The sequence below is a fragment of the Ochotona princeps genome, chromosome 26, assembly GCF_030435755.1.
Source record: "Ochotona princeps isolate mOchPri1 chromosome 26, mOchPri1.hap1, whole genome shotgun sequence".
Taxonomy (NCBI): Eukaryota; Metazoa; Chordata; class Mammalia; order Lagomorpha; family Ochotonidae; genus Ochotona; species Ochotona princeps.
In genome coordinates, this window is record NC_080857.1 from 28,451,453 (window position 1) to 28,477,268 (window position 25,816).

General features: G+C 47.8%; 1 protein-coding gene across 1 annotated transcript in view; it reads right to left on the bottom strand.

The window, feature by feature from the left end:
• The window catches only part of PRKCH (protein kinase C eta), a 231,865-nt gene that overhangs the window by 40,414 nt on the left and 165,635 nt on the right, over positions 1-25,816 (bottom strand). Inside the window, exon 10 of the mRNA XM_004597630.4 lies at positions 22,015-22,169. Within this exon, the coding sequence (XP_004597687.2) occupies positions 22,015-22,169 (155 nt within the window). The remainder of the gene's footprint in view (positions 1-22,014; positions 22,170-25,816) is intronic.

Genomic DNA, 25,816 nt, shown 5'->3' on the forward strand with positions numbered 1-25,816 from the left:
AAAGAAAGACACATAGACAGATGCTATCCATTGGTTCACTGCCCAGATGTAATGGCCTGTGATGTCCAAAGTCAAATCTAGGAGCTAGGGAGCAGGGAACCCAATCCAAGTTTGCCATGTGGTGACAAACCCAATCACTTGAGCCATCACCACTGCCTCCCAGGGTGCACATCAACAGATGGCTGGAGTCAGGAACTATGGTTGAGAACTGAGCATTGTGGCATAGGACGTGTGGCTCTAGAATTTCTCTGGAGAAATAGGCTTTGCAGTCTCCCTCCTATTTACAGGAAGCAGCATGTGACTCCCGAGGGCTCTGATCTCAGAGTCAGGGAGCCTAAGACTCATCTATGTTAAACAAGAACAAGCAGGCTCCAGAAACATGGCAAATGATATCCACCTCTCCCTCATTAGACTCTATTCTTCACTCAACGGAAGAAGCAGAGAATCAAATGATGAAACATTTTCCCAACAAGAAAAAGCCTGGACTTTTGAATGTGGATGATGCAACACATGCCTGGCCAGGAAGGTGCCTCTATCTCTCTTCCTGTAACTCCCCATACCTACCAAGGAGATGGCAAGTGCCGGGAGGCAGCAACAGGTCTGTGTGGGCAACAGTACACATGCCAGGGTGGGGCACCTGCATTCCCCTCGCAAGAAGCACTGCTCCTGGCACAGCAGGAGCAGTTATAGGCCTTGTAGTTTGAGTTGCCAAGAGTCCAAGACAGTTGCCACGGCCTCGCTCTGGTGATGTTTCCACTTTCTCGGGTGGTTCAGGAGGTAGGGGCCATTGGAGAGGTTCTGCCTGCGCTGGGTCTGCCTCCTGGCCAGAGCGCCAAGCGTGTACAGCCTGGGTTGGGGTGTTGGGGAGTTCCTTTTCTTAGAGATGGGGCACATGACTGGCTTGCACTCCAGAGAACTCACAGAATAGGCATTCAGGAGTTGGAAAGCTTCAGGTCCTAGACATATCTTAGCTGCCCAGCATGGGTTCTGAGGAGCAGAGTTGCAGGTGTGAGAATCATTAGCTAAGTGGGGAGGTTGACTGTCTCTTGTACTTGTGTCACAGCAAACACAAGGGGGATGTGAGAGCAGAGAAAGTTGGCTTGATCTGACTCATGAAACCACAGCAAGCTGAGGTCGTTGGATGAGGACTGTTTGCAGGGAGACCCGGGGCCACTTAAGTCCCCACCCTCAAGAGTCCACGTCTGCTGTGTAAGCTGGTCTTTTCCCGATCCTGGCTTACAGGAGACTCAGGTCCCCAAGGGTTTGGCCCGTGCTTAGTTTATCCCCAACACTCCTGCCAGAGCAGATGGCGCCTTTGTGCAAATGAGAAGAGGCCCCTTTCTCAAGACAGGGAACTACCATCTGCCAGCAAACGTAGTTCTCACCCCACCCTACCACCGGGGGCCCTGCAGCGTGCACCTGCCCAGGTGTGAACAATTGGCTTGCTTGCTTCCCTGCCGGAGTTGAATCCCAGGAGCCCAGGCACTGCCCTGGACAGATGGCTCTTCTCTGCATCTCTCATTGCTGGCAGAGGACAAGGGGGGCCAGAGCTACTGGGGATGTTTCCAGCACACAGTCCCAGGAGGAACAAGCCAGAGCTTTTCTCAACTGCTGTCCCTCTGCAGGGAACAGCTTCAGAGACCTTCACTGGCCATCACCCTCAGTGCCCAGCCTTTGGTCTTTATTGTGGACTTCCACAGCAGAGTCCTCTGAGGTTCCCCAGGGTGGGCTACTCCTGCCCTTGGCTCCTTTCTGCTCCCACCATTGCTGGCTTACTTCAGGCCAGGTTGTGACATTCTTGTCTAGGTCCCAATAAACCATTTTCCCTGAACTTGTGGCTTCAGGCTGGCTCTTTATCACCCCTACTCTGTTGCCTAAGCTGGAATGTAGGAGGAGTGGGTGCCTCAGAAGGCTGGCAACAAGCAGAATTGAAAGGTAAGTTTTTGGATGATGCAAAAACTGAGGAACCTTTGGAAAATTTAAGGAAAATGCGTGTTATGAAAAAACTATGCATGGCTCTCAAAATATTTTTCCACCACAACAAATTTGGTTTTGAATTCTCCTTTTCTGCAAACTCTCTGAAGTACCTTCTCCTGTCCGCCTATTTCACTATTACATGAAAACATATACATCCTCTGAGGTGGCTTAAATGCCACCTCTTCTTGAAAACCTCCACTAGAATCAACAGAGGCTCCCATTGCACTCTGTATCCGACTTTGAGACTCCATGATTTAATTTACATTGTCCACTTCTGTGTGCTTGGGAAATCCCTATGGGTAAGGCTATTGCTTTGCCTCTCTTTGCATTTTCGGAGGCAAACACAGAACGAAACAGGTACCCAGGGTCTGCTGAACCTGGATACTGAATGGCAGAGAACTTTCCTTCACAGATGGCTTTATATGGTCTGCTCTGAGCCTGCATATTTGCAAAGCACTAGCCTATGGAGCAAAGCAGTGCAGGAAGCCACAGGTACTGACCAACCCCAAAGCCTACAATGAAAACACAAATGAGTATACGTGTCATAACAAACAATCTGACCAAATGCAAGCCCTGGCAGCCCAGGACAGACAGCAGGACTCAAGAGCCTCTGTCTGGAGCCCACATCTGCCTTGGCACAGCTCCTCCAGGCCTGGGACTCGCCCAGTCCTACCACCAAGCCTTAATAAGGAAACCACAGAGTCCGAGCACTCAACAGGAAAAACACCTGCGGGACGGCAAGAGCATGCAGGAGCCAAGTGAGGACAAATGGGATGCTTGTGAATCTACTTAGCAGCATTGTCCAGGGAAAATAACAATAAAAACGAAATAAAACCCTTCTACTCTGAACAAAGTCTTCAAGCGTCATTCTTTAAGACATTCGAGCAGAGCCAAGAAAGCCAGGACAGAAACAATCATGACAACGCCGGGACTTCAACTGCAAAATAAGCTCAGGTACCTTATCAATGTTTTTATCTCCACCTTACGAAATACTGGGACATCCAAATGCACTCCTATCTGAGACTAGATTCCCCAGTTTCTGGGAATGATATCACAGAGTACACAGCTACCAGCACAGGAACTGGAAAGGAGCGGCCTAACTTGACTTTGTTGGGCAATGGAAAATGCTGGTGTCAGCATGTCCAATCACCCTGTCTACTTCCTCTCTTTCTGCAGAAGATCAAGAATGGCACAGGAAGGGGGGAGCATCTCACGCCAAGCTGATGGTGCACTTGGCTGATCATCCAGCCATTTCTCTTCTGCTGTCACCAGTTATGGTGGAAACCTGGCCACCCCCAAGCCCTGTGCCTGGAAGGCACGATGTGTCTCTAGCCCTCCTGGGGAGAGGACCAAACTCTAAGCCCTGAGGGGCCTCCCAAAAAGTCATGAAAAAATGTACATATGAAAAATGTATGCATGAACTTAGAAAAAAAGACGCCCAAATGATTTATCTTTTAGTTCGACTTTGCACCACCTTTTGAGTCTCTTGCCTACTGTCTTGATTCTAAAGTTCCTTCCTTTCAACGTGTCTCAAACAGTGAAGTTCCTCAAAATTAGCAAACACACTTGCCAGCTTCCAGAACTGCTGTTTTCATCAAATCAAGAACCATTAGCATTTTTGTGTTGACAGTTTCTTTGAATCAAGGAAATACAATAACTTCTTGTATGCTTTTCTGTGTCAACTACTGTGTTAAAGGTTGATGTACTGCTGCAGGCTTCTGGGCTTAATTTCCAGCTTCTGGAAGATGTAGTGCCTGGAAGGCAGTGATGATGGCTCACTACTTGCTTACTATCCAGCTACCAGGGAAATCTGGATTGAGTTTCCCAGCTTGAGCTTGGTTCAGTCCTGACCATTGTGGGTGTTTGGGGAACGAACCTGCCGATAGGAGTGTGTTCTGTCAAACCAGTAAAATTTAAGTTATAAAAAAAGATGGCAACCAAGGGGGAGGAGACTTTTTCCTTTGGAATCTGCTTTGTTAGGGTATGAGTGGTAAACACAAAATTGTACTGGTTAACGTTTATGTCCTGATGTATTTGAAGTTACATACCACGAAAGCATCTTGACAGTCAATGCAAAAAACGTATCCATCATCCCTGAGGGTTTCCTCCTGCCTCCCTTTATTTTACATATTTATTGTCTAGTTTACATATAACATTGTTTGTTTTATATATAGTTTATTTTATATATTTATCATTAAGTCTGATTGATAACAAAGGTAGAGTGACAGAGACGGAGAGACAATCTCCCACCTGCCAGTTTACTCCTTAAATGACCACAATAGCTAGGGTGGACCAACCCAAGCCAGGAGCCAGAAACTCCAACCAGACCTCCCATGTGGGGAAGGGGGGAAGGACACATTAGCTGAGAGCTGGATCAGAAGTAGAGTAGTGGGGACTCGAACTGGCATGCTGATATCCCAGTGCCAGTTTTACCTGAGATGCCACAATCTCCTTTTTTCCTTGTAGTGGTAACATCACTTAACATAAGATGCATCACCCCAGCAAAATGGTAAGTACACAATACAGTTTCGCTAATCACAGGTTCTCAACCTAATCAGGTACAACTGAGATTTTAAACACACTGATCAACACCATCATGTACCTATCATCCACCCAGCCCTGGCAGCCACCACTCCACCCTCTGATTCTTGGAGTATCACTAGTTCAGCTTTTCTGGACGTGCAGTGTCCTGTAGTATTGTCTTTCTGTGTCTGGTATATTTTATTCAGTATAATATCTTCCAGGTCACCTACATTCTTATGCTTATGAGTGACAGGATATTTTTCTATTTTAAGGCTGAATAACATTGCCTTTTTTTTTTTTTTTAATCTACCTGTTGCCAGTGGATAGATTATTTCCTAGTTATTGTGAAAAGTGAAGCCATGAACATGGGCATACAGGTTTGGGGAGTTAAGCCACTGCTTGAGATGTCGGTATCCCATATGGGCACCATTTCAAGACCCAGCTGTTCCACTTCCAACCCAGCTCTCTGAGAAAACAGAAGACTGTACTTGGGCTCCTGCAACCACTGGGGGATATCCTGGCTCCTGGCTTCAGCCCGGCCCAGCCTTGGCCATTTCAGCCATCTGGGGAGCAAATCAGCAGACGGAAGATCTGTCTCTCCTTTTTTGTCTTTCCAATAGATAAATACTTCTTTAAGACTCAGATTTCAATTACTCTGGATACATACCCAGAAGTCAAATTGTTAGACCAAACCGTAATGCTATTTTTAATTTTTGGAGGAACCTCCATATTATTTTTGCTTAGTGACTATACCAACTTATATTTTCACCAACAGTGTTTAAGGGCTCTATTTCTCCATACGGTGGTCAACACCTGTTTCCTTTGTTTTTTGGATAATCATCCAACAGGTATGACATGGTATCTCACAGTGGTTCTGAGTAACATTTCCCTGATAATTACTTAGGTTGAACTGTGGTCTATCTGTGCATCATCTTTGCAGAATCACCTATTCAGACTTCTTGCCCATTTATTTTAATTGGGTTGCTTTTTTTTTTTTTTTTTTTTTTTTTTTGCTGTTGAGTTGTATGCATTCCTTATATCATTTGGACATTAGCCTCTTACCAGATATACGGTCTGAAAGATTTTTTTCTCCCCTCCCATAGGCTGCCCTCTCATTCTGTTGTTCATTTCCTTTGCTGTGTGAAGCCTTTAGTTCAACGTAGCCCCTTCCATGTACTTTTGCTTTTATCACCTATGCTCTTGGTGTCTCAGGGATGATTTTAACAGGAATATTTGGGGCTTAAACATATTCATTCACCTTCAAAGGGAAGTCTGTAATCCCATTTGAAGTGATCCGCCTTGAAGACATCAAGACCCTATGAGAGTTTTTGTGAAAACCACTGCCTATGTGAGCTTGGAGTGTTCGAAAAATTTCCTGACATGCCTGTAGATGAAAACTTGCTCTGGAGAGGCAGGCAGGCTACCCTCTTAGGGATCCTGTGTGTTTTTTATCTGTGGAAGAGCTTCAGTGTCCCAGAACAGCTGGGAGCCTATGGGCTTCCAAGGGTTTCCTGGCATGGATGAGAAACTTTTGGAAGAGGGTTGGGGCTTGGGGTAGCCAAAGAGGAGAATGACTTTTCATGGGGAGCTTCCCCAAGTCCAGGGAGCTCAAATCTGGCTCAAGTGGGTTGGCATTACCTACCAGAAGGGGCCTGCAACCCTGGGCCAATGACTGTGACACTGACATGCACATACACTTGGACAAGTGAGGACAGTGAGTGTTACACACACACACATGCATGCACACACACACCTGGACTGGCAAGGACAGACACACACACACACACACACACACTCACACCTGGACTGGCAAGGACAGACACACACACACACACAAACACACACTCACACCTGGACTGGCAAGGACAGACAGACGCACACACACACCTGGACTAGCAAGGACAGACAGACACACACACACACACTCACACCTGGACTGGCAAGGATAGAGACATCACACACACACACCTGGCCCGGTGAGGACAGTGAGTGACACACACACACACACACCCCTGAACGGAGGAAAGCCTGGGCCATGGCATGCTCAAGTTGCTCTTTCTGACTCACCCTGGCACGCTGCAGCAGTGTGTAGGAATTCCATGACAAAAGCTCATATTCCTGACATCATTCCAAGCACTCAAACTTTCCAGATTTTCATTAGCATTCTGTCCTCCAAACTGTGAGGAGACACGTGGCTGATTCCAAAGTGGAGTGGAAAATCCCAATGTGATTGTGAAATTTTCACCCTGCCCTCCTGTCCTCTGAGAGGCTCTGAGGACCCAGTGAAATGCAAGACTGACCAGGCCTGGTGGACACTGGGGGGCACTGGGGGAAGTGACTTCATGGCCAGTGCCAATGCCCCCGATGGACACTGCATGTCTGCTCTGAGGCTCCTTGTCTGTATTTCCTTAACGGAACTTTACCTGCAGCGAGCTGTCCATGCACACGACTAGCACCTGGGGCCTGCACGGAGCCCCTGGGTTCCCAGCAGGAAGGCACTCGAGTGAGTATGAAGCATGGCAGGCTTGTACACCCCACAATCAGGTGACTGTATGTGGAGGTGGGGAAATGGCTTTGGGTAGCTAGAGCACAAGGGTGAGCCCTCAGGACTGGCCTTGGTGCCCCTATGAGGGCGTTCCTTGCATTGCTACCATCTGAGGGAAGCCAGGAAGACAGCTTGAACCTGGAAGCAGGTCCCTCCCCATGTGGAATTTGCTGTTACCCTCCCCCGCCTCCTTGAAAGCAGAGGGAGGGGAGAAGAGAAGGGAAGTTTCTTTGACCTCTTCATGTGTTTATACTAAAACACATGCTTCCTATAGCTAGGGGGCTGGCCTGCTTTGTTCACTTCTATATCCCTAGGCACAAAGTCAATCTCCATAAATGTTTGTTGCATGCATAAATTACTGAATAGATGAGGGGATACATATATGAATGCAGACCTCTGAAGTTATGACAAATGTATATCTCTCATAAACACAATGGATACTCCAAAAAGTTTGTAAATAATGGAAATAAAAGATGAGTTAATGGGGACAGCACTGTGGTATAGCGGGTAAAGCTGCCACCTGCAATGCCAGCCTCCCACACAATTGTTGGTTTGAGTCCTGGTGGCTCCATTCCTGATTCAGCTTGAGAAGGCAGCAGAAGACGATCCAAGTGCTTAGGTCCTTGTGATGGAACAACTCTCTTTGTCTCTCTCTCTCTAACTCTGCCTTTCAAATGAATAAAAAAATTTTTAAAAGAGTCGACTGAGGTACAGAAATATTTAAATTCCATGCAGTTTCTCTGTGACACATTTTTCACAAAAAGCGGCAGAGGTCAGTGTTTCCAGGCACCAGCTCTCCGGTGAGACCCTGGCACAGTGCGGGGCAGGGGAGGTGGACAGGAACCTGGTGCGGTGAGTCCTCCACGTGGAGATCAGTCAGTCAAACGCAGACACGCGGCAAAGAGGGCAGGCACAGGGCCGCCGCCTCCGTGAAGCACCTCGGGAGATCTGCTCGCCCTGGTGGTGCCACAGCACACAAAGATCACAGTCAGCCTTCCTGGCCACCAACAGATCCTCCGCTGTCCCTCTCCCTGCTGCCAGCGCTGAAACGGTGAGCCTTGCCGGGAACCTGGCCTGTGATTGCAGCACACACTTCATATTTTACATCCTGAAGCCCCACGAGCTAGCTGCCCAGGAGAGCCTCCTGTTTCTTTGCCGGCACAGGCTGAGCTCTGAGCTCTGGCCGCCTGGGCACAAAGCGCTCACAGAGCCGGCTGGCCTGTGGGCCCCTTCCCGGCACACGTGGCTGACCTCAGCTCACTCTGCTCCCTATTTCTGCTTCATTATTTTGTAACCTTGAAGTGATTCAACCAGATTCTTACAGGGGAAAAAAAAAAAACCCAGGAGTGCATATAAATAAACTCTAAAGGAGACTCACTGACAGCCTGGGACCAGTTTGAACCTGTCTGTCTGTAACAAGGAAACAAACCTTCAGTGTTCTTGAGGCCAAACTGTCTCTGGCTCTTTGAGGCGTGGGTTAAGCCACAGCCACCCAGCAGTGGGCCATCAGGTTTGTTGTGGTCAAAACTTACTCCCCACCTCTGTAACTCATTTTCATCAGCACAGTGTGTTTCCCTGAATTCTCTCTCTTTCTCTAAGACCGATTTATTTGAAAGCCAGTTACAGAGAGAGAGAGAGAAAACAAAGATATTGTTGGCTCACTCCAAATGACCACTTCTATCCAAATGACTACTACGACCCAGACTGGGCCAAGCCTGAAGCCAGGAGTTTCATCCAGGTCTTCCATGTGCAAAGCAGAGGCCTAAACACTTGGCTCTCAAACCAATGACCATATAAGCTTGCAGGTGGTGGCTTGATATGCCCTGCCACAACATTGGTCCCTGATTTTCTGAATTCTATCCACAAAACCAGAGCTCCACAAACAAGCCTGCCTTTATTTTGCTCCCTACCTTAAGTTTTTCTTTCCCTCTCCTTTCCTCCTCCACCTCCCCTCTTTCTCCGCTTCCCTTCCCTCCCTCAACACTGGGCCCCAGGAAGGGCTCCGGACGAAGGACCTGATTTTCTTAGGCTGAATGTCATGCATCTGTGTCACTTAACAACTTCCTCTATTGCTGAACCCCATTTCTTGGCCAAAGGGCTGAGCAAATCTACACAGGGTACCTTGGGAGAAGCAAGATTCTCACCACTTGGTCCAGCTGAGACTCAGTGGCCCTCTTGCTCTCTGGGTAAGACATGGGGCGGCGGCAGCTGCTCCTAGCCCTTTCCGAGGACAAAGGCTCCTTGTGATTTCTTCTCTCTTACACGGTATTTGTACACAAAGGTGATGGAGACCTCCCTGGATAGTCAGCAAGCCCCTGTGCAAGAAGAAGACCCCTTACACCATGAAGGAACACCTGTGACTACTCTAAACCAGCTATAAATAAGGACAGATATGCATGCTGGCTGTGGGACTGGCATTGTGACCTAGTGGGTAAAGCCACCATCTGTGACACTGGCATCCCACATGGGAAGCAGTTCAAGTCTCAGCTGCTCCCTTGTCAGTCCAGCTCCCTACAAAGGGCCTGGAAAGAGCAGTGGCAGATGTTCCAAGGGCTTGTGCCCCTGCCATCCAGACCCAGAGGAAGCTCCCAGCTCCTAGCTTCAGCCTGGCCCAGAACTGATCATTGTGGCCATTCTGGAAGTGAGCCAGAAGATGGAAGATGTCTTTCTGTTTCTCCGTTTCTCTGTAACTCTTACAAATAGACAAAAATAAAGTTGTGAGGGGAAAAAAAGAAACTGCAGTCTGTTTAGAAGAAATCACTTTGTAGCCACGAAAAATGCAAGAAACTTTTTTTTAAAATGTATTTGATAGACAACAGAATGTGCTTGTATCTACTGGTCCACTCCCACAATGTCCAGGGCCAAAGCTGGGATCCAGGTCTCTCACATGGGTGGCAGAAACCCAATTACTTAAGCCAACACTGCCTCTCTCAGGGTGTGCACAGGCAGGAAGTTGAAACCAGGAGCTGGAGCCAGGGATTGAACCCATGTGCGGGACATGGGCATCTTTAACAGGCCAAACACCCGCCCCTGCAGTAAACTTTCACATGCCTGTTGTAAGATCTGAAAAAAATGAAAAGCAATAAACAAAATCCCCCTCTGCCACTGCCACTGCTTGTCCAGTTGGACAGAATAAGATTCTTGACCATCTTACCCAAAGGGAAGGTGGCTGTGGCTTACCTGCCTATCACCCTCTGATAAGGATTGAGCTCTGAAAGGACTGCGGACTCTTGGCTGTTCTGCTTTTGATTCAGCTCCCTGCTAATGCACCTGGGAAAGCAGTGGGCGGTGGCTCCAGTACGGGGCCCTGCCACCTGGATGGGAGACTGGATGAAGCTCTAGGCTCCTGGCTCAGCCACTGCGATCATCTGGAGAATGAACCACCAGATAAAGATCTCCTTCTCCTCTTTCAAATAAATAAGTCTCTTGAATAAAGATAAACTCATTTCAGTGAAGATTTCCAAACACTGGTATAAGGGTGGGTCTTCAGGAAACACATAGAAAGTGCATATTATGAAAACAGTGATTTCAAAACTTGGCACCAAAATAAATGTATCTTTTAACTCTGCTTTCAGCATTTCGGAAAGGACACAATTAAGGACATGTCTTAAGAGGAACTGGGAAGAGACAGATGAGGAAGACTGAGCTCCCACTGTAATCAATGAAGAGCTAAAAACTGCCCACTCATCACGGTCTGCATCCTCCTGCATTTTAGCACGGACCTAAAATGGCATGGCTCTCTGGTCGATAAATGCCACCATGCTTCTGCCCAGCTTCCTGTCATGTGTTTCTCTCTGGTGAATCCCCATGGGCAAGCCTTAGCTCTTACATGCCAGAAATAAAACAGTAGTGAAGAGCAGAAATGAGATCTACTCTCCCACCCTGTGCCACAAACTGAGGGAAACAAACAACAACAAAAAAAAGTGAATAAAAACAAGAAAGCTCAGAATGCAAGCCACAGCTTGGCCTGCGTAGACTTGACTTTGAAGTCTGCCCTCACCGGAGCCGTCATGCCAACCCACCTGCTACCACTCATAACCAAAGTCCTCTTCTACCACCCACCCCACTGCACTGCTTTACTTCTTTGTAAAAAGCCTGTTCTCAAAAAAAAAAAAATCACAAAGTAACAACGTTCTCACCCACATTAGACAACATAAAAATACACATAGTGAGGTATTTAGTAACTATTAACCTCATCTCACACTGCTTCATTTCTAATTTTCATATATATATATATATATATATATATATATTAAAGGGATGAAAATGAGCTACTGAATTTCTTTCCATTTATTTATCCACCAGGGTTAAACTACCCAAATCAATATGGAGAATATTCTTTATTTTAATATATGCATAGTGTTAATCATTATTTCTTTTTTTAAAAACTCATTATTTATTTGAAACAGATGAACAGATTTTTTCCAATAACCGGTTTGTTCCCTAAATGGCTACAATGGCCAGGACAGCACCAGGCTGAAGCCAGGGGCCCTGAGCTTCTTCCAGGTTTCCCACATGAGCAGAGGGATCCACACAGCAGGAAGATGGATCAGAAGAGCAGCTGAGTGTATAGCCATCACCTACATGGGATGCAGAGCTGCAGGAGCCAGCTTCATTTGTTATGCCACAGTGCTGGCCCAGATCATCCTTTCTTTCAATAGCTGTGTAACAGTGCAGGTGGGCATGCCATAATTTATACAATCGTTTATTTCTATATCTGTCTGTTCAAGTTCCTTCTCTGTATCACATTTTTTTCTTTCTAAAGATTTACTTATTTTTATTGAAAAGGAAGATCAGATTTATGGAGAGAAGGAGATATACAAAAATACTCCATCTGCTGGTTTACTCCCCAAATGACTGCAATGGCCCGAGCTGAGCCAATATGAAGCCAGGAGCCAGGAGACTCTTCTGGGTCTCCCACGTGGGTGCAGGGTCCCAAGGCTTTGGGCCGTCCTTGACTGCTCTCCCCGGGGACAAGCAGGGAGCTGGATGGGAAGTGGAGCAGCTGGGATACAAACCGGAGCTCATATGGGATCATGGCACTTGTGAAGTAAGGAGTTAGTCACTGAGCCATGACACCAGGCTCATTTTTTTTTTTCTTAATTAAGACTGTATGTAGCGTTAAGGTTCTCATAACAGCTCCAAGGAGCAGGTAGCATGTTACCCTGTATTGCAGATTAGAAAACCAAGACTTAAAGGAATTGAAGAGTTTATCTAGCATCACAGGACTAACACAGTGTAGAGGTAAGCTTCAAATACATCTTTGACTCAAAAGCCTTAGTCTTGCCTCATTTTTGCATGGTTCCATGTAAGCAGCCTAAAGCCAGTCTTCAACATCAGTCTGGTATATCCAACATGGAGATGAGTCCCTGGACTAGGAGTCCAAGGATACCCATAACTTCACGGATTCAAAGCAGATTTCCTTACCTCCCACACCTGTGCACTTCACCTTCGGTATGTCAGCCTTGAGCAAGTCACTGCTTCTGGCATTTAAGACCCTCCTTATTTACACTCCGAATGTAGCACAGCATTCAGCTCCTTTGAGATCCACACAAATGGACACCGTGGTCATACTACTCTAAGACCATTACACCTGTGAGGAACGCCACTTCATGCTTACAACCCTATGGTCAGCACCAACAACATGCGATTAATAGCCAAGTCTTACCTGTAGAGTTAATAACCTCTGTCCCTGCCCCTCAAGTCCGTATTTAGTTAACCAAATGCTACTTAAGAATGTTTTGATGAAGTATAAAAGGTAACAAGTTAACTGGATATCCATCCATGTGTCTAGGATGGATACTGCATAGGGAGGCTCCCATTCACTGGTTCATTCTCCAAATGGCCACAGACAGCTAGGACGGGGCTGGGCCAAGAACAGGAGCTAAGCAGGCATTCACACAGGCCTCACAGCCGAGCAGCAGGAACTCAACTCCCTGAACCGTTACCTGCAGCCTCTGACTTATGACTGCTCGGAAACCAGTGATTGTCAAGTGACGGCAGAATGAGCAGCATCGGGCTAACTGTATGTCCTTAGCTGGCAGGTAAACCAGATTACCCCCAGACACATGAAAAGGCTTTCTTCTAGGTGGTCCAGAACCAGTGAGTGGCAGCTTCTGGGTGATACTGGCTAACACAAAGTAAAATTCCCAAAGTTGCAGATGACTAAAAGCAGAGGGAATAAGTCTCTTTTGGCTGGAAAGTTTTTAAATACAGAATACATGACCACCAAACAATGTCAGATATTCCTGCTTTGAAAGAGAAGAGACAGCTAACTTGGAACTCCTTTGTGATCTTGAGATTCTAGAATGTTATCAGTGGAACAAGGCACATTTTGAGGTAAGTTCCAAGAATGGTAGAGAACAGTAGCTGTGTGGGCATGGATAGAACCCTGGAGACTTGGGGAAGAGAGAGAAGGCAAGGGAGTGTGTGTCAAGTGTCCCCCTCCTGTTGTCCGCAACTCCCCGCCACACCTCTGGCACCAGACTCCCTCAAGGATACTGTTCTCCAGGGGATGGGATGGTTAGTCCTTCTAGTTTCACTAACTTTTCTTCGCAACCAAACCCAGAACAACAGGTGTGAGCATTTTAGCTCAACAGTAATATACATCAATTTCTATGTAGTTTTCTTGGGAAATTTTCTGCAGAGAAAAATTTAACATTTGCCCGACAGTGGAAAAATCCCACCTTGGGGCACACACTACCAATGACTGATCATCAGGTCAACTGTAACTTGCCTTCCAGCCAGCCATTTCTCCCGTTGGGATCTAGCAAAGGGATTTGTTCCCCAAACATCTGAAAAACCTCACTCTCAGATGAACATACCTAACTCAATGAACCAGAACAACGGCCACACCTTGGTCTAACCCCGGACTCCGCACATGCTATTCTCAGGGTTACAACTGTTTCCGCTTTGATTTTGAACTGTCAAACCATTACTGGAACAGAAAATATCCATGAAAACTGAACATAGGAGGGCATTTCCAAAGTTTCATGGAAAATAAAATTAAAAGATAAGCTAATTTAGCTGCCAAAAACTACTTTGAAAACATGATTATAAATTGAAAGCAAATTATCATAAAAAATAATGATAAGAAAGGAAGCAACGGGAAGGGTGCCAAGTATTGTTATGTTCTTAAAACTACATATATGAAAGACATGACATCTGTTCTCACGAAAATAAATCTTAAAAAGGAAAATCTGTGCACATAAATGGTCTTCAAAAAGTTCATGGAAAACTGTTATAAAAAACTGTGTAGACCAGTCTGTCCCACATCCCATTCAGCTCTCATAGATGTCAATGGACATTAAAACCTGGTTCAACCCAACCAGCCCCACTATCCAGCCCACACATGTGTCAGTGTGGTGCCACTCTCTATTTAGCCATGCCTGTCCCACTCTCGGTTCTCATGCTCACAGTCAGAGTGGCAACCCAAGAGGGGGTCACCCACTGGTTCCCTACTGGGCCCACTCCCACTCCCAGATCTTGCACTCTCCAGGTGGTTCTGCAGTTTAACTTGACAGAATTTGCCCCCTCGTGGCAGCATCTGCCAGCTGATGTTGTGGCAAAGCCCAACCAATCCACATTCACTCTGACTTATGTATGTATCAGTAGTAACGGTCAACCCAGCCTGGCTTTCCCCTGATCCAGCCCACATGAGACCAACAGGTGTTGTGGCCGACCCAGTCTGGCTTGCCACTGTCCCAATTCATACTCTCCTGTGGTGGTCAAGCAGGGGAGCCCCTTGCAGCACCCCCTTACCAGCTTTGCCCCATGCCCACCTGGGTCTCACATGTTCTGGTTGGGTGCTGTGGCCCAGTCTGGCATGGCCCATCCTGCCTGGGCATTTGCTGTACCATGGCTGGGCCCAGCCCACCTCCAATTCCTACTTACGCTGGTGGGGCTACAGCCTAGCCAAGTCCAGCCAGCCCCCAGTCCTGGCCCTCATGTGAACTAGGTTGTATTGTGACACAACCCAGCCCAACCCACGCTCTGTTCTTTCTGGTGCTCAGATTCGCCAGTGGGTGATATGAACAGGCCAAGCCTGGTTTGTCCCTGACCTGCGTCAAATGTATGCTGGTAGGTAATGTTCCCTGGCCTGGTCTGGGTTGCTCCCTATCATGGTTCTTGCGCTCACCTGCAGGGACTGTGTCCTGACACAGGAGCTGCACAAGCCCCTCCATCAGAACCTTTCCCAATGCCAGATCTCACACACACTGGTGGGTCCATAGGCAGCCTTACTTAGTCCACCTCCTGGGTGTTGGGTGTTACAGCCCAGCCTAGTCCACACCCAGATATAGCTTATGCATGGCTCAGTAGGGGCAGAGACCCAGCCTAGCCCATCCTACAGCTACCCTGGTTCTCATGATCATGAGTGGGTGCTGGAGTCTAGCCCAGTCTGGGACACTCCAGACCCAGCCCACACTTGTACCAAGGGACATTGTAGCCATAACCAGACCAGACCACAGCTCCCATTCCAGCCCCAGCACTCACCAGTGGGACACACAACCCAGCCAGGGTCCCCAACCAGGCCTGATTCCAGCCACAGATCTTGTGCATACCCTCTGGGTCTCCCACACAGGTGCAGGGTCCCAAGGCTTTGGGTCATCCTCTGTCGCTTTCCCAGGCCACAAGCAAGGAGCTGGATGGGAGGCAGAGCAGCAGGACTAATACTGGCATCCATACAGGATGCAGCACTTGGAGGATTAGCTTATTCAGCTACTGTGTGGTTCCCTCCACCAAGTTTTTAGTGTCCTTATATTGTGTTCCAGTCCAATTTCTTCCCAGAGTTTCAGGCTCATCTACCTGCCTTGGGCATTCCTGCCTGGATCATGTCTCACGAACCTGAGCTGGGACCTTTCCAAAATCCCTCATCTTCCTCCTCTACCTCTCATCTTGGGCTCTTCCTCTCTGTTCGTGAAAGGTGCTGTCATCCATGCAACCAGCCAGCCAGACCCTGGGAAGGACTGCTGGCTCCTCTTCCCTCATGAATGCATGCTGCCCCAGGTCCTGTCTCTTCTACATGCTAGCATCCCTTAAACCCGTGTCTTTCTCTTCACTCCAAATCTCACAGGTCCTTATTGCCTTCTTACCTGGATCACTGCAATTGCTTCTTGCTGCCCATCATATGCATGCCTACATGTTTCCAAACTGTAAAATCATTATCCACTTGTGGGTCCAGTGCAATATCTTAGCAGCTAAAGTCCTCACCTTGCATGCACTGGCATCCCATATGGGTTTCTGGTTCGTGTCCTAGCAGTCCTGCTTCCCATCCAGTTCCCTGCTGGTGGCCTGGGAAAGTAGTCAAGGACGACCCAAGGTCTTGGGACCCTGCACTCGTGTGGGAGACCCAGAGGAGCTTCCTGGCTTCTAGCTTCAGACTGGCTCAGCTCTCACCATTGGCGAGTGAATCAGCAGACAGAAGATCTTTCTCTCTGTCTCTCCTCCTCTGTGTGTATCTGACTTTCCAGTAAAAATAAAGTAAATCTTTTAAAAAAAATTTTACTTGTGTGATATAAACTACTGAAATTTCCTTAACGTCTCCCTGTCCCAATACAGAAAGACTTGACTTCTTGGCAGGGAATTTTGTCTGATGCTGTACCATTTACTCCCTGGTCAGTAAAAGGGTCGTTTAACTGACCACTTGTAATATTGCAATTCCCAGCATTCACTGCAGGTGCGTATAGCCGTGTGATCAAGTCTGGCCATTTCAACAGAAACACTGTGCAAAGCTGGGATTGACTGAGGCAGAGAGGGTCTACATGGGACTTCTTACTGCCCGAAACTGGAATACAGAGCTGGTCAGTGGAATTTCAGCACTGAACTCCTTAGAATCGGAGATTACACTGAAAACAGCAGCAGGTGGGGTGGGCATCAGTGCAGCAGCTAGACACACTGCTTGCTAAGCCTGGATTCGAGTCTTGGCTCTGTTCCTGATTCCAGCTTCCCACTAATGTACAGCCCAGGAGTCCACAGTGAGGCTTCAAGTATCAGGGTTCAGGCCACCCAACTGGGAGGCCTAGACTGAGTTTTCGGCTCTCCACTTTAACCTGGCTCAGCCCTAGCTGTAGCAAGCATTTGGGGTTTCATTGGCATTGACAGTGAACTGCCAAAAAGGAGTTACTGTGCTCAGTCTCCCCATTCAAATGAACAGACAAAACATTAACAAATAAAATGGAACAAACAGTGGGAAAGGCCTTGGTCAGTTATGATTACCTCGTTAGATGAAGACCATAAGAAAATTTCCTAATTCTATTTTCATTTTCCTGGAGCTACAAAGCAAATGGTAGATAAGTCATCCTAAAAGACTATCCTTTAGAGAAGCATGTACTCAGAGCCGCATGCATCACCCACGAAAGAGGCACTAGGTATGCCTCAAGGTTCCCGGGGGCTCCAGTATTTTCTAATTCCGTTGTTGAGCATCTTGCCATTGGGACACAGGAACTCACTGCGAATGTAGTCCTTCAGGGACTGGCAACATGACACTCTCACCTGATTTTTAAATAACTCCTTTACATGGAGCGGCTCATAAAACTGTGTGGTCACAAGATGATGATTGGACATTCTAGGAAAATAAAATGCCCAGACTGGGAAGATTTATGAAGAAAGACCCTTTAAAGCTTCAAGCGAAACGGACTTTACAAACAGGTCTACTGGGATGCAACAAGTCTTGCAAATCCATGCAAATAAGAGGCGTTCAAAAAGTTGGTGGAAAAGGTCCATGACAAAAAATTATGAATGGATTTCAACTTTGTGCACCAAAATAAGCTTCTCTTTTGATTTCATCTCCCACAAATTATTTCAGGCACCATTGTGTTTCAGATACACTCCATACTTCATCAACAACAACAAATCAAATGGGTGCTGGCTGATGCTCTCAGTTTGGGGTTGAATGTCAACGCTGGCTGAATTTTTGTTTGACGCAGTTTGTAAAACAAGATAGAAAATAGTGTCTGCAAAGCTGACAAATAAGATACATGCTCCTCTGCTTCCTTAACTTTTCTCTACATTTTGACTTTGCAGAAAAATTACTGCCAAGTGTAAATTATTCATGAGTGCTCTCCGGGTTGCCAGTCGGTCAGCAGGCCCAGGATAAAGGAATGAATGGTCCTTTCTTTCCTTGGCAAAGCCACCTGGTTGACTGCCTACTTCTCAGTCCACTGTCCACGGTTTCTGGGCCATGGCAGGGTCCAGACAGAAGGCAAAAGGCAGGCCCTGTACTTGCTGTACCTCCCAGGAACCGGACCTCCGTTCACCAATAAATGCCAGCAAATCCATCTGAGAAGCAGGATCCTAACACACGCAGAAAAGTACGTCAAGTGCAGCTGGGCCAGCCTCCTCTGAAGCAATGTGTGTCCAAGGCAGCCTGAGGCACTAGCCTTGAGAGTCCAATTTGACAATGACTTGCATGTGATACCACAGCACTAACATGGTGGAAAATTACTCCCCCTCAAAAAGCAAGAATCAACAACACAAAAACCCAAAGCACTAAAGTAACAAATAACAACTCTGTCTGAATAGGTTAGCCACGTCACAGTATACCATTTTATTAGCACTGGTATGACAAAGATCAACCTGGGACAGGCACGGCAAGCAGGGCTATTGGATGGTCCCAGGTTTCTCCTGGGCTCCCGTGTCTAACCCACACCCTCCATGACCTAAATGTTCCCTTTACTGCGTGTGGATTCTCAGAACTTTCCTTTCATAGGCCCATCCTTAAGACTTTGCTCCCAGCTGGCACCCTGAATGGAATGAAATTATCCTGTGAAATAAATCCACAGGACAAAAATAGCATGTGAATCTATTCTAATTAAACCGGTTCCCTTTGAAAGTCAACCACGCCAGTTAGGGCCTGAACAAGTGATTCAAGTCCAATCGTCAATTAAAATGAGTCCTCCAAATGGAACTACAGGTACCAACAATAGAAGTAACTTCTCAAGAGGTGTGCTGATGCTACCTTCCTAAACACTACACCAGCTATAGTCTCTACTGAAACAGTCATGCCCAATATAGGACAGCAGGTCCACTGCCTTGGGTCAGTGCTGGTGGTGTTTAAGCAAAGTCCCTGGGAGTTGTGAATTAGCACTATCCTAACATGGAATGGGGACTAAGAAGCCAACTCTCCAGCAGTACTCAGGTCTTTCAGGTCTGTTAAAGGAAGGCAGTGCAGTCTAGTGGCTAAATACGGTCTGAATTCTGAAGTCTTTCTAAGATATAACTATTCACCCCAACAATGCAAATAATATGATGGTACTTTTAAAAAAAATCAAGGAAAACAGTTTTTGTTTCAAATCCATGTATACAAGGGGTTTTCAAAAAGCGCACAAGAAGTGGGCCTTTAGCTTAGCGGCTCCCATGCTGCCATCCAGGTTGGAGGCCTGGAATTTGATACCCTGCTCTGGCTCCTGAATTGAGCATTCTGCTAACGCAGACCTTGGCGGACAGCAGGGAAGGCTCAAGGCACTGGGTTCCTGTCACCCACAAGACAAACCCATAGTTTTAGCCTTGCTCAGCTCCAGCTGTTTCAGATACTAGGGATGGGAACTATATTTCTCAAAAATTTTTTTAAAAAGTGAAAACCGCATATTCTGAACTATGCATAGACTTCCATTTTTTTGCAACAAAATAACCTTCATTTTTCATGAAATTTTTGAAATGCCATTTTAATATTGTTGGATACTAATTACATATAGAGAATTAAAATAGATCTATGATAACAAAGCACAGTCCTGTAGCAAATGCCTGGATTGGCTCTTACTGCTGCTGTTAATATTTTTGCTGTACAATGGAAATCCTTGTCAACGAGGAGAGTCATCATTTCTAAACATTCATTGTGGGGGAGGCTCTCCTTGGGGTGTGCAGAGCAGAGATGAATGAACAAAGCCAGGGAGAGGGGTGTAGATGTGGAACTCAGGACCCCAGTGTCTGACATTGCCACAAGAGATGGCACCAGCAACCTTGACCAGCCATAGGCTGGGTGAAAATGGACACAGGGAGAGTTTCCCGGCAGAGTCAAGAGCTACTGCATAGCCTGGTGAGGAAGCTCAAGGCTCAGGCTGTGCAAAGCCACCTGCGACAACCCCAGGACCGGGGAAGGAGGTGACTCCTGAGGGCCTCTGGGCAGGTGCCTCCACTGCTGCTCTCCAGGTCTGCTTCCTGGTACCCTGGCCCTTCTCTACGCCCACAGTGTGTTGGGTCTGGGATGAAACGGCTGAATCTGGCTGCAGTCTGGCAACACTATGCTACAGCCACGGAGAAGGAGTTTGTGTGCAGTGCCTGTCACGCCTCCTTGGCTTTCCCACTCCTTTCTGGCTCCCTCTTTATCACACTCATCACTTACTCTCTTCCTGTTTTGACTCACGGCATTTAAAAATATTGACTGGAGTGGGTGTCTGGCATCGCATTTAAAAAACTACATGAGATACCCACGAGCCCTATCAAAGTGCCAGGGTTTCAGTTCTGCCTCTTGATTCTAGATTCCTGCCACTTAGAACCCGGGCAGACACTGGGTGAAGGCCACAGGGGAGCCTGCACTGAGCTGCCTGCTCCCGGCTTCACCCTGGTCCAGCCCTAGCTGTTGTGTGCTTTGGGGGAGTGAATCAGCAGATGTTAGCTCCTGTCTATCTGCCTGGCTCTCTCTGTCTCTAACCTTTCAAATAAATTTGAGAGAAGATTTAACTAGAAATATTGATTGCTTTTAAAATGCCTTGATAGGTTGATAATGTCAGCACTGCCATGACCTCACAAAAGGAACAGCGTGCAGCAAGGCTAACGAGAAGTAAATTTCAATCATTCATCATTCATGTTCCTTAAATAAAAGAAAAAATGTTCCCTAAAGGAAAGCAACAATTGTCTCTCAAGAGGAAAAAAAATCAAACAACCAAAAAACAAATGTGTGGCGCCTAAGCTATAATGTAATTTACAGATGAGGAAGATACTGGCAACAGGAAAGGAAGGGAATTGCCTGACATCCATGATTATTTCTCATCCACTCCAGGCTGTTTGATTAAAGCTCTATTTAATACTGGCTGAGTTTTAAGACCAGCTAGACTTTGAGTTCATCCCAAGTATGGTATATGATGAGCCACAGGTTAATTACATATCATGAAATGGGATCAAATAATATCTGGAGGGGCTGGTGCTGCAGCATAGTGGGTAAAGCTGTTGCCTGTGACATCAGCATCCCATATGGGCATTGATTCAAGCCCCAGAGGCACCACTTCCAAGCCAGCTCCCTACTAATGTGCCTGGGAAAGCAGCAGAGGATGGCTCAAGTCCTCAGGCCCCCACACCCATGCAAGAGGCCCGGAAGAAGCTCCTGGTTTTAGCCCTGGGCATGGTGGCCATTTGGGGAGTGAATCAGTAGGTGGATGCTCTCCCCCTCTAACTTTCAAATAAATAAAGAAGTAAATAAATGAAAAAACAAATAAATCTTTAAACCACAACAATAAATAATATCTGGATGAGGGGTTCAACTGGTGAATGTGAGCAAGCAGGGCAGGCCGTCAGCAGCAGATTCACCTCTGGGCCTCACGCCATCAGACTGTGGTTCTTATATCAACCGAGAGCAGCAGCGATCCACCCTCTTCAGTGAAGACACAGAAAATGCGGTGGAACCCTGGGTAACCAGCTCACTTCAAATGCTCCAGTGAAAATGAGGGAGGGTGGGAGGGCGAGAGAGCAGAGCTCTGTGCTGAGCACCCTGCAGGGCCTGGCTATCCCAGGCCTCAGCAAACCCTGGGGACTGCAAGGCATAGCCAGTCTCTCCTGAGCCTCTCCGCGCCCTTCCAGGAACATCAGCTGGGGTGACTTCCAGTTTGGCAGCAGAGTTAATCATGCCATTATTCCTTTATTCTGACACAGGGAAATGTTGCGATTTCAAATCCGAAAAGACTCCAATCGCTTATCAGGGAAAATGAAAAATGGCTGAATCCCACCAGGAGAGGCGACGGGCGCCAAGCAAAGCTCACCGATAGATGATTCCCTTCTCGTGCAGGAACATAAGCGCTGAGATGATCTCCGCAGCATAAAACCGTGCGCGGGCTTCATCAAACCGCCGGGACTTCTGGATGTGGAACATCAGGTCACCGCCGTTCACGAACTCCATCACAAAAAACAGACGGTCCTGCACACGAACACACGGTGTAGCCATTAGCCCAGTGCCATCACTGTTCCATTCCCGTGGATGTGACGGGGGAGAGGAGCCTGCTAACTCCTGATGTCCAGCACACTCCTGATAATGGAGCGGAAGGGTGACACCCAGATCTGCTTTAGCTAATTCCATATAACCTTGGACTTCTATACAGAAGCAAACGCCATGGGTCCTAGTGCAAGCTCTGCACCTAAAATCCTTGAATCAGAAGGTGGAAAGATAAGATAAATAAATGCTTTTCACCTGGGCTGATTACAGAACGTGCAGGACAGATGTGAGCAGGTGCTTTCCTAAGCGGCCAGAGAGCAATCGTAGAATAAGGAAAACTTCTTACGCAGATCAACCAAACAGCAGACCCACGCCAGCCTCAGAATGGCCTCATTGTTAGCAATTCCACGCTGCCCATCAAAACACCCTCAGTCAGGGTGGATAGCCTAATATGAGCGGGGTGCCATCTGCACCCTCAGACTGCCCACATGGCAGAAGAAAGGGGCTCCTACCACTGCGGGGTGGGTATTCGGCCTAGTGGCCAAGCTGCTTCTTACAATGTCCATGTCCCACCTCCAAGCACTTGGCTGCCACTCCCAGTTCTGGCTCCTGGCCAGCATATACCTTGGGAGACTGCAGTGATGGTTCAAGCTGCTGGGTCTCTGCCACACACGCGGAAGACGCGGTTGCAGCTCCTGGTTCCCAGCTTTGGCCTGGCCCAGTCCTGGTTGTCGGTAGTGGTTGGGGAGAACAGGAGCTTTCTGTGCAGTGCCCAAGTGGTGAGAAGAGGAGGCTGTGGAGCTGAGGACGGTTTACAGCATAAAGGTGTAGGTCTCGGCCAAACACAGCTGTCTCTCGAGAAACTCTCAGGTGACTGGGCTTTTTCAGTCTCACGAATGTTTGTGAGAAGCCCTAGTTGTGCTGGGGACCCAACAGAGTATAACACACCATAAAGAGATTGCAGTCAGAAACACATTTCTTTAAAAAGGTGGGGGTTGGGATAGGCCACAAGCCTCTGGAACGGAGTCAGGACACAGATGGGGAGGTCCGCAGCCCGTATCTGAGTGCTGGTTCAAGGCCTGCTACTCCACTAGTGACCCAGCTTCCCCTAACGCGCCCAGAAAGCAGCAGATGATGTACCAAGTGCCTGGGCCCCTGCCACCCACGTGGAGGGGCCCCAGTGGAGTTCCTGGCTCCTGGCTTCAGCTTAGCCCAGTCCCTACCACTGAAGCCTTTGGGGAGAGTAAACCAGCAAATAGATGATATTTTTCCTCCTCTCCCTTTCTCTTCTCCCTTCACTACTCCACTTTCAAATGAATAAGTAGCTAAGTAAATAGATAGGTAAATAGATAAATATTTTTTGAAAAGATAGAGCTGGGGCACCCACATCTAACATGAAAATGCCTCGGTTCAAGTCCCAGCTCCATTTCCAATTCCAGCTTCCTGCTGACGTGCACTCTGGCTGGCAGAGGTGATGGTTCAGGTGCTTGGATCCCTGCTACCCATGTGGGAAGCCCAGAGCTCCAGCTCCTGGCTTTGGTTTGGCTCAGCCCTAACTGTTGTGGTCATTCGAGGAGTGAACCAGTGGGAAGATCATCTCTTTCTTTCTCTCTGCCTTTCAAAAACAAACAAACAAAAAATCACATAAACAGCAAATCTACAAATTCTGGCAAAGCCTGCATAGAGAAAGTGGAGGAGGCAGTCCCAGGCAGTGACCTGCTTAGAGCCCAATATCTTTCTGAGCAAATCACCTGTAAGCCATAGCCTACAGGCTGAGCACTGCCCACTCAGGGCCAAGCTACCCTTTGTGAGATGTGAGGGTGGGAGGGCCCCGTGGGGCAAAACAGGTGTTTCCCCCAGGGATGTGCACCCGTTGAGCCCAGCTATCCTGGGTTCTGTCCTGGCCTGTCTGCGTGGTGAGCTGAGCAATTAGTGGAGCATGGTGTGTGCTCTGGCTTCTCCGCCACCGCCCTGCAGGGCAGTCAAAGGGATCCCTACGAGGAGGAGGCCAGATTTATGTTCTCCGGGACCTGGCTTTAAGTAATACCTGAATTACATGGGGAAAAAAATGCAGTATCTATTAAGCACCTCTCTCTCACTGTTAGCAAGAAACAGGATTTAAGAGTTAAGAGGAAACAGCCACAGTCACAAAGACTCAAAGGAGCCCATTGGAAAATTACATAAATACAGCAAGCATCTGACTCAGCCAGGGTCCTCCACTGACTGTGACCAACAGGGGCAGAGACAGAACTGCATGGGGTATACTTTGATGAGCAATGGCTGCCCTTGTATTTTCCTCTTCGGGAGGAGCTTGGGTTGGCAAAGGGTGAGGTGCAGGCTGGGCGCGTGCTGGACACGCCTCTCAGAGATGAATCTGTATAGAACACCTTTTCCTCGGTGCTATGTTCATTTGGAGGGGCAGCCCAGCGACTGTTGCCTTGGCGAGTTTTCTGGGCTATGACAAGTACCCGAGGTTGGGTCACCATGAAGCAAAAGAGGTTCATTCAGCTTCCAGGATCTGGACCTGGCACTGATGAAGGCCTCTTCATGGATGGCATCGCTGCAGCAGGTGTACGTGATGCAGGAGCGGTCACATGGCTGGATGGGCAGTCAGGGACAGTGAGGGGCCATTTCCTTTGTTAACAACCCTCTTTCTAGGAGAAGCTGGGTTCCCTTGCATCTGCTCCAGGGGCTGTGCTCCCAGTGGCCTATGGACCCAGCACCTACGCCCTACACTCTGCCTATCAAGGTGCCAGCTGTCACACTGTCTGTCACACTGGGGTCTATGCCTCCCTGCCATGAGATTTCAGGAAGCACCCTCCAATCACATCCAGACCGCAGCCAAGACTATGGGTGACAAAGCCACCCTGCACTGTCCTTCAGCAAACAGGCTGATCTTCTTCTTGATTAGTCTCTGGATATGATTGGCAGTCACATGAATTCTGGTTGCTCGAAACACCTGGTTAGCAGAACTGGGTCAGCAGGCCTGTGGCCATTCCTTAGTGTGCTTGACCAGAGTCCCAAAGGCAGAAGGAAACAAGACCAGGGCATTCCGAAGGAAATTCCACCCATTGCTAATTTCTCTCTCTTAAACACACACACACACACACACACACACGTCCCTCCACTGATCCCTTTCTACAATGGAAAAAGCCAGACCTTGAGCCAAATTCCAAATGGGGGGGAGGGAGGGAACAAACATTGCTTTCAAGTCTGGTTCACTCTCCTCTACCTGGGTTCTATCCCCAGCCCTGGAGGCTGATTCTCCGATACCAACACAGATGCCTGCAGGTCGCCTGCTGCGCAGCAATGGGCAAGGCACACATGAAACTTCAGAATTGCTAGAATACGGTCCCCTGGTACCGGCTCCATTCTGTCTGCTTTCTGTCTGGCATCACACAGAACACAGGTTACAGCTCACAGCCCTTAGGCGACAAGCAGCTAGGAAAGCGGAGCAGCAAGGAGATGGCAGCCAGCTAAGACACAAGGACGCTTTAATGAAACGTAATTGTCCTGCCTCACGGAAAGTCACAAGGTAGAGAACGCCAAACAAGTCCATCAGCTCCTAAGAAGCTTCTGCTGTGAGCAAGTCCTCTGTTGATTTGCCTTGCTCTTCACTCTTATTTTGTCTG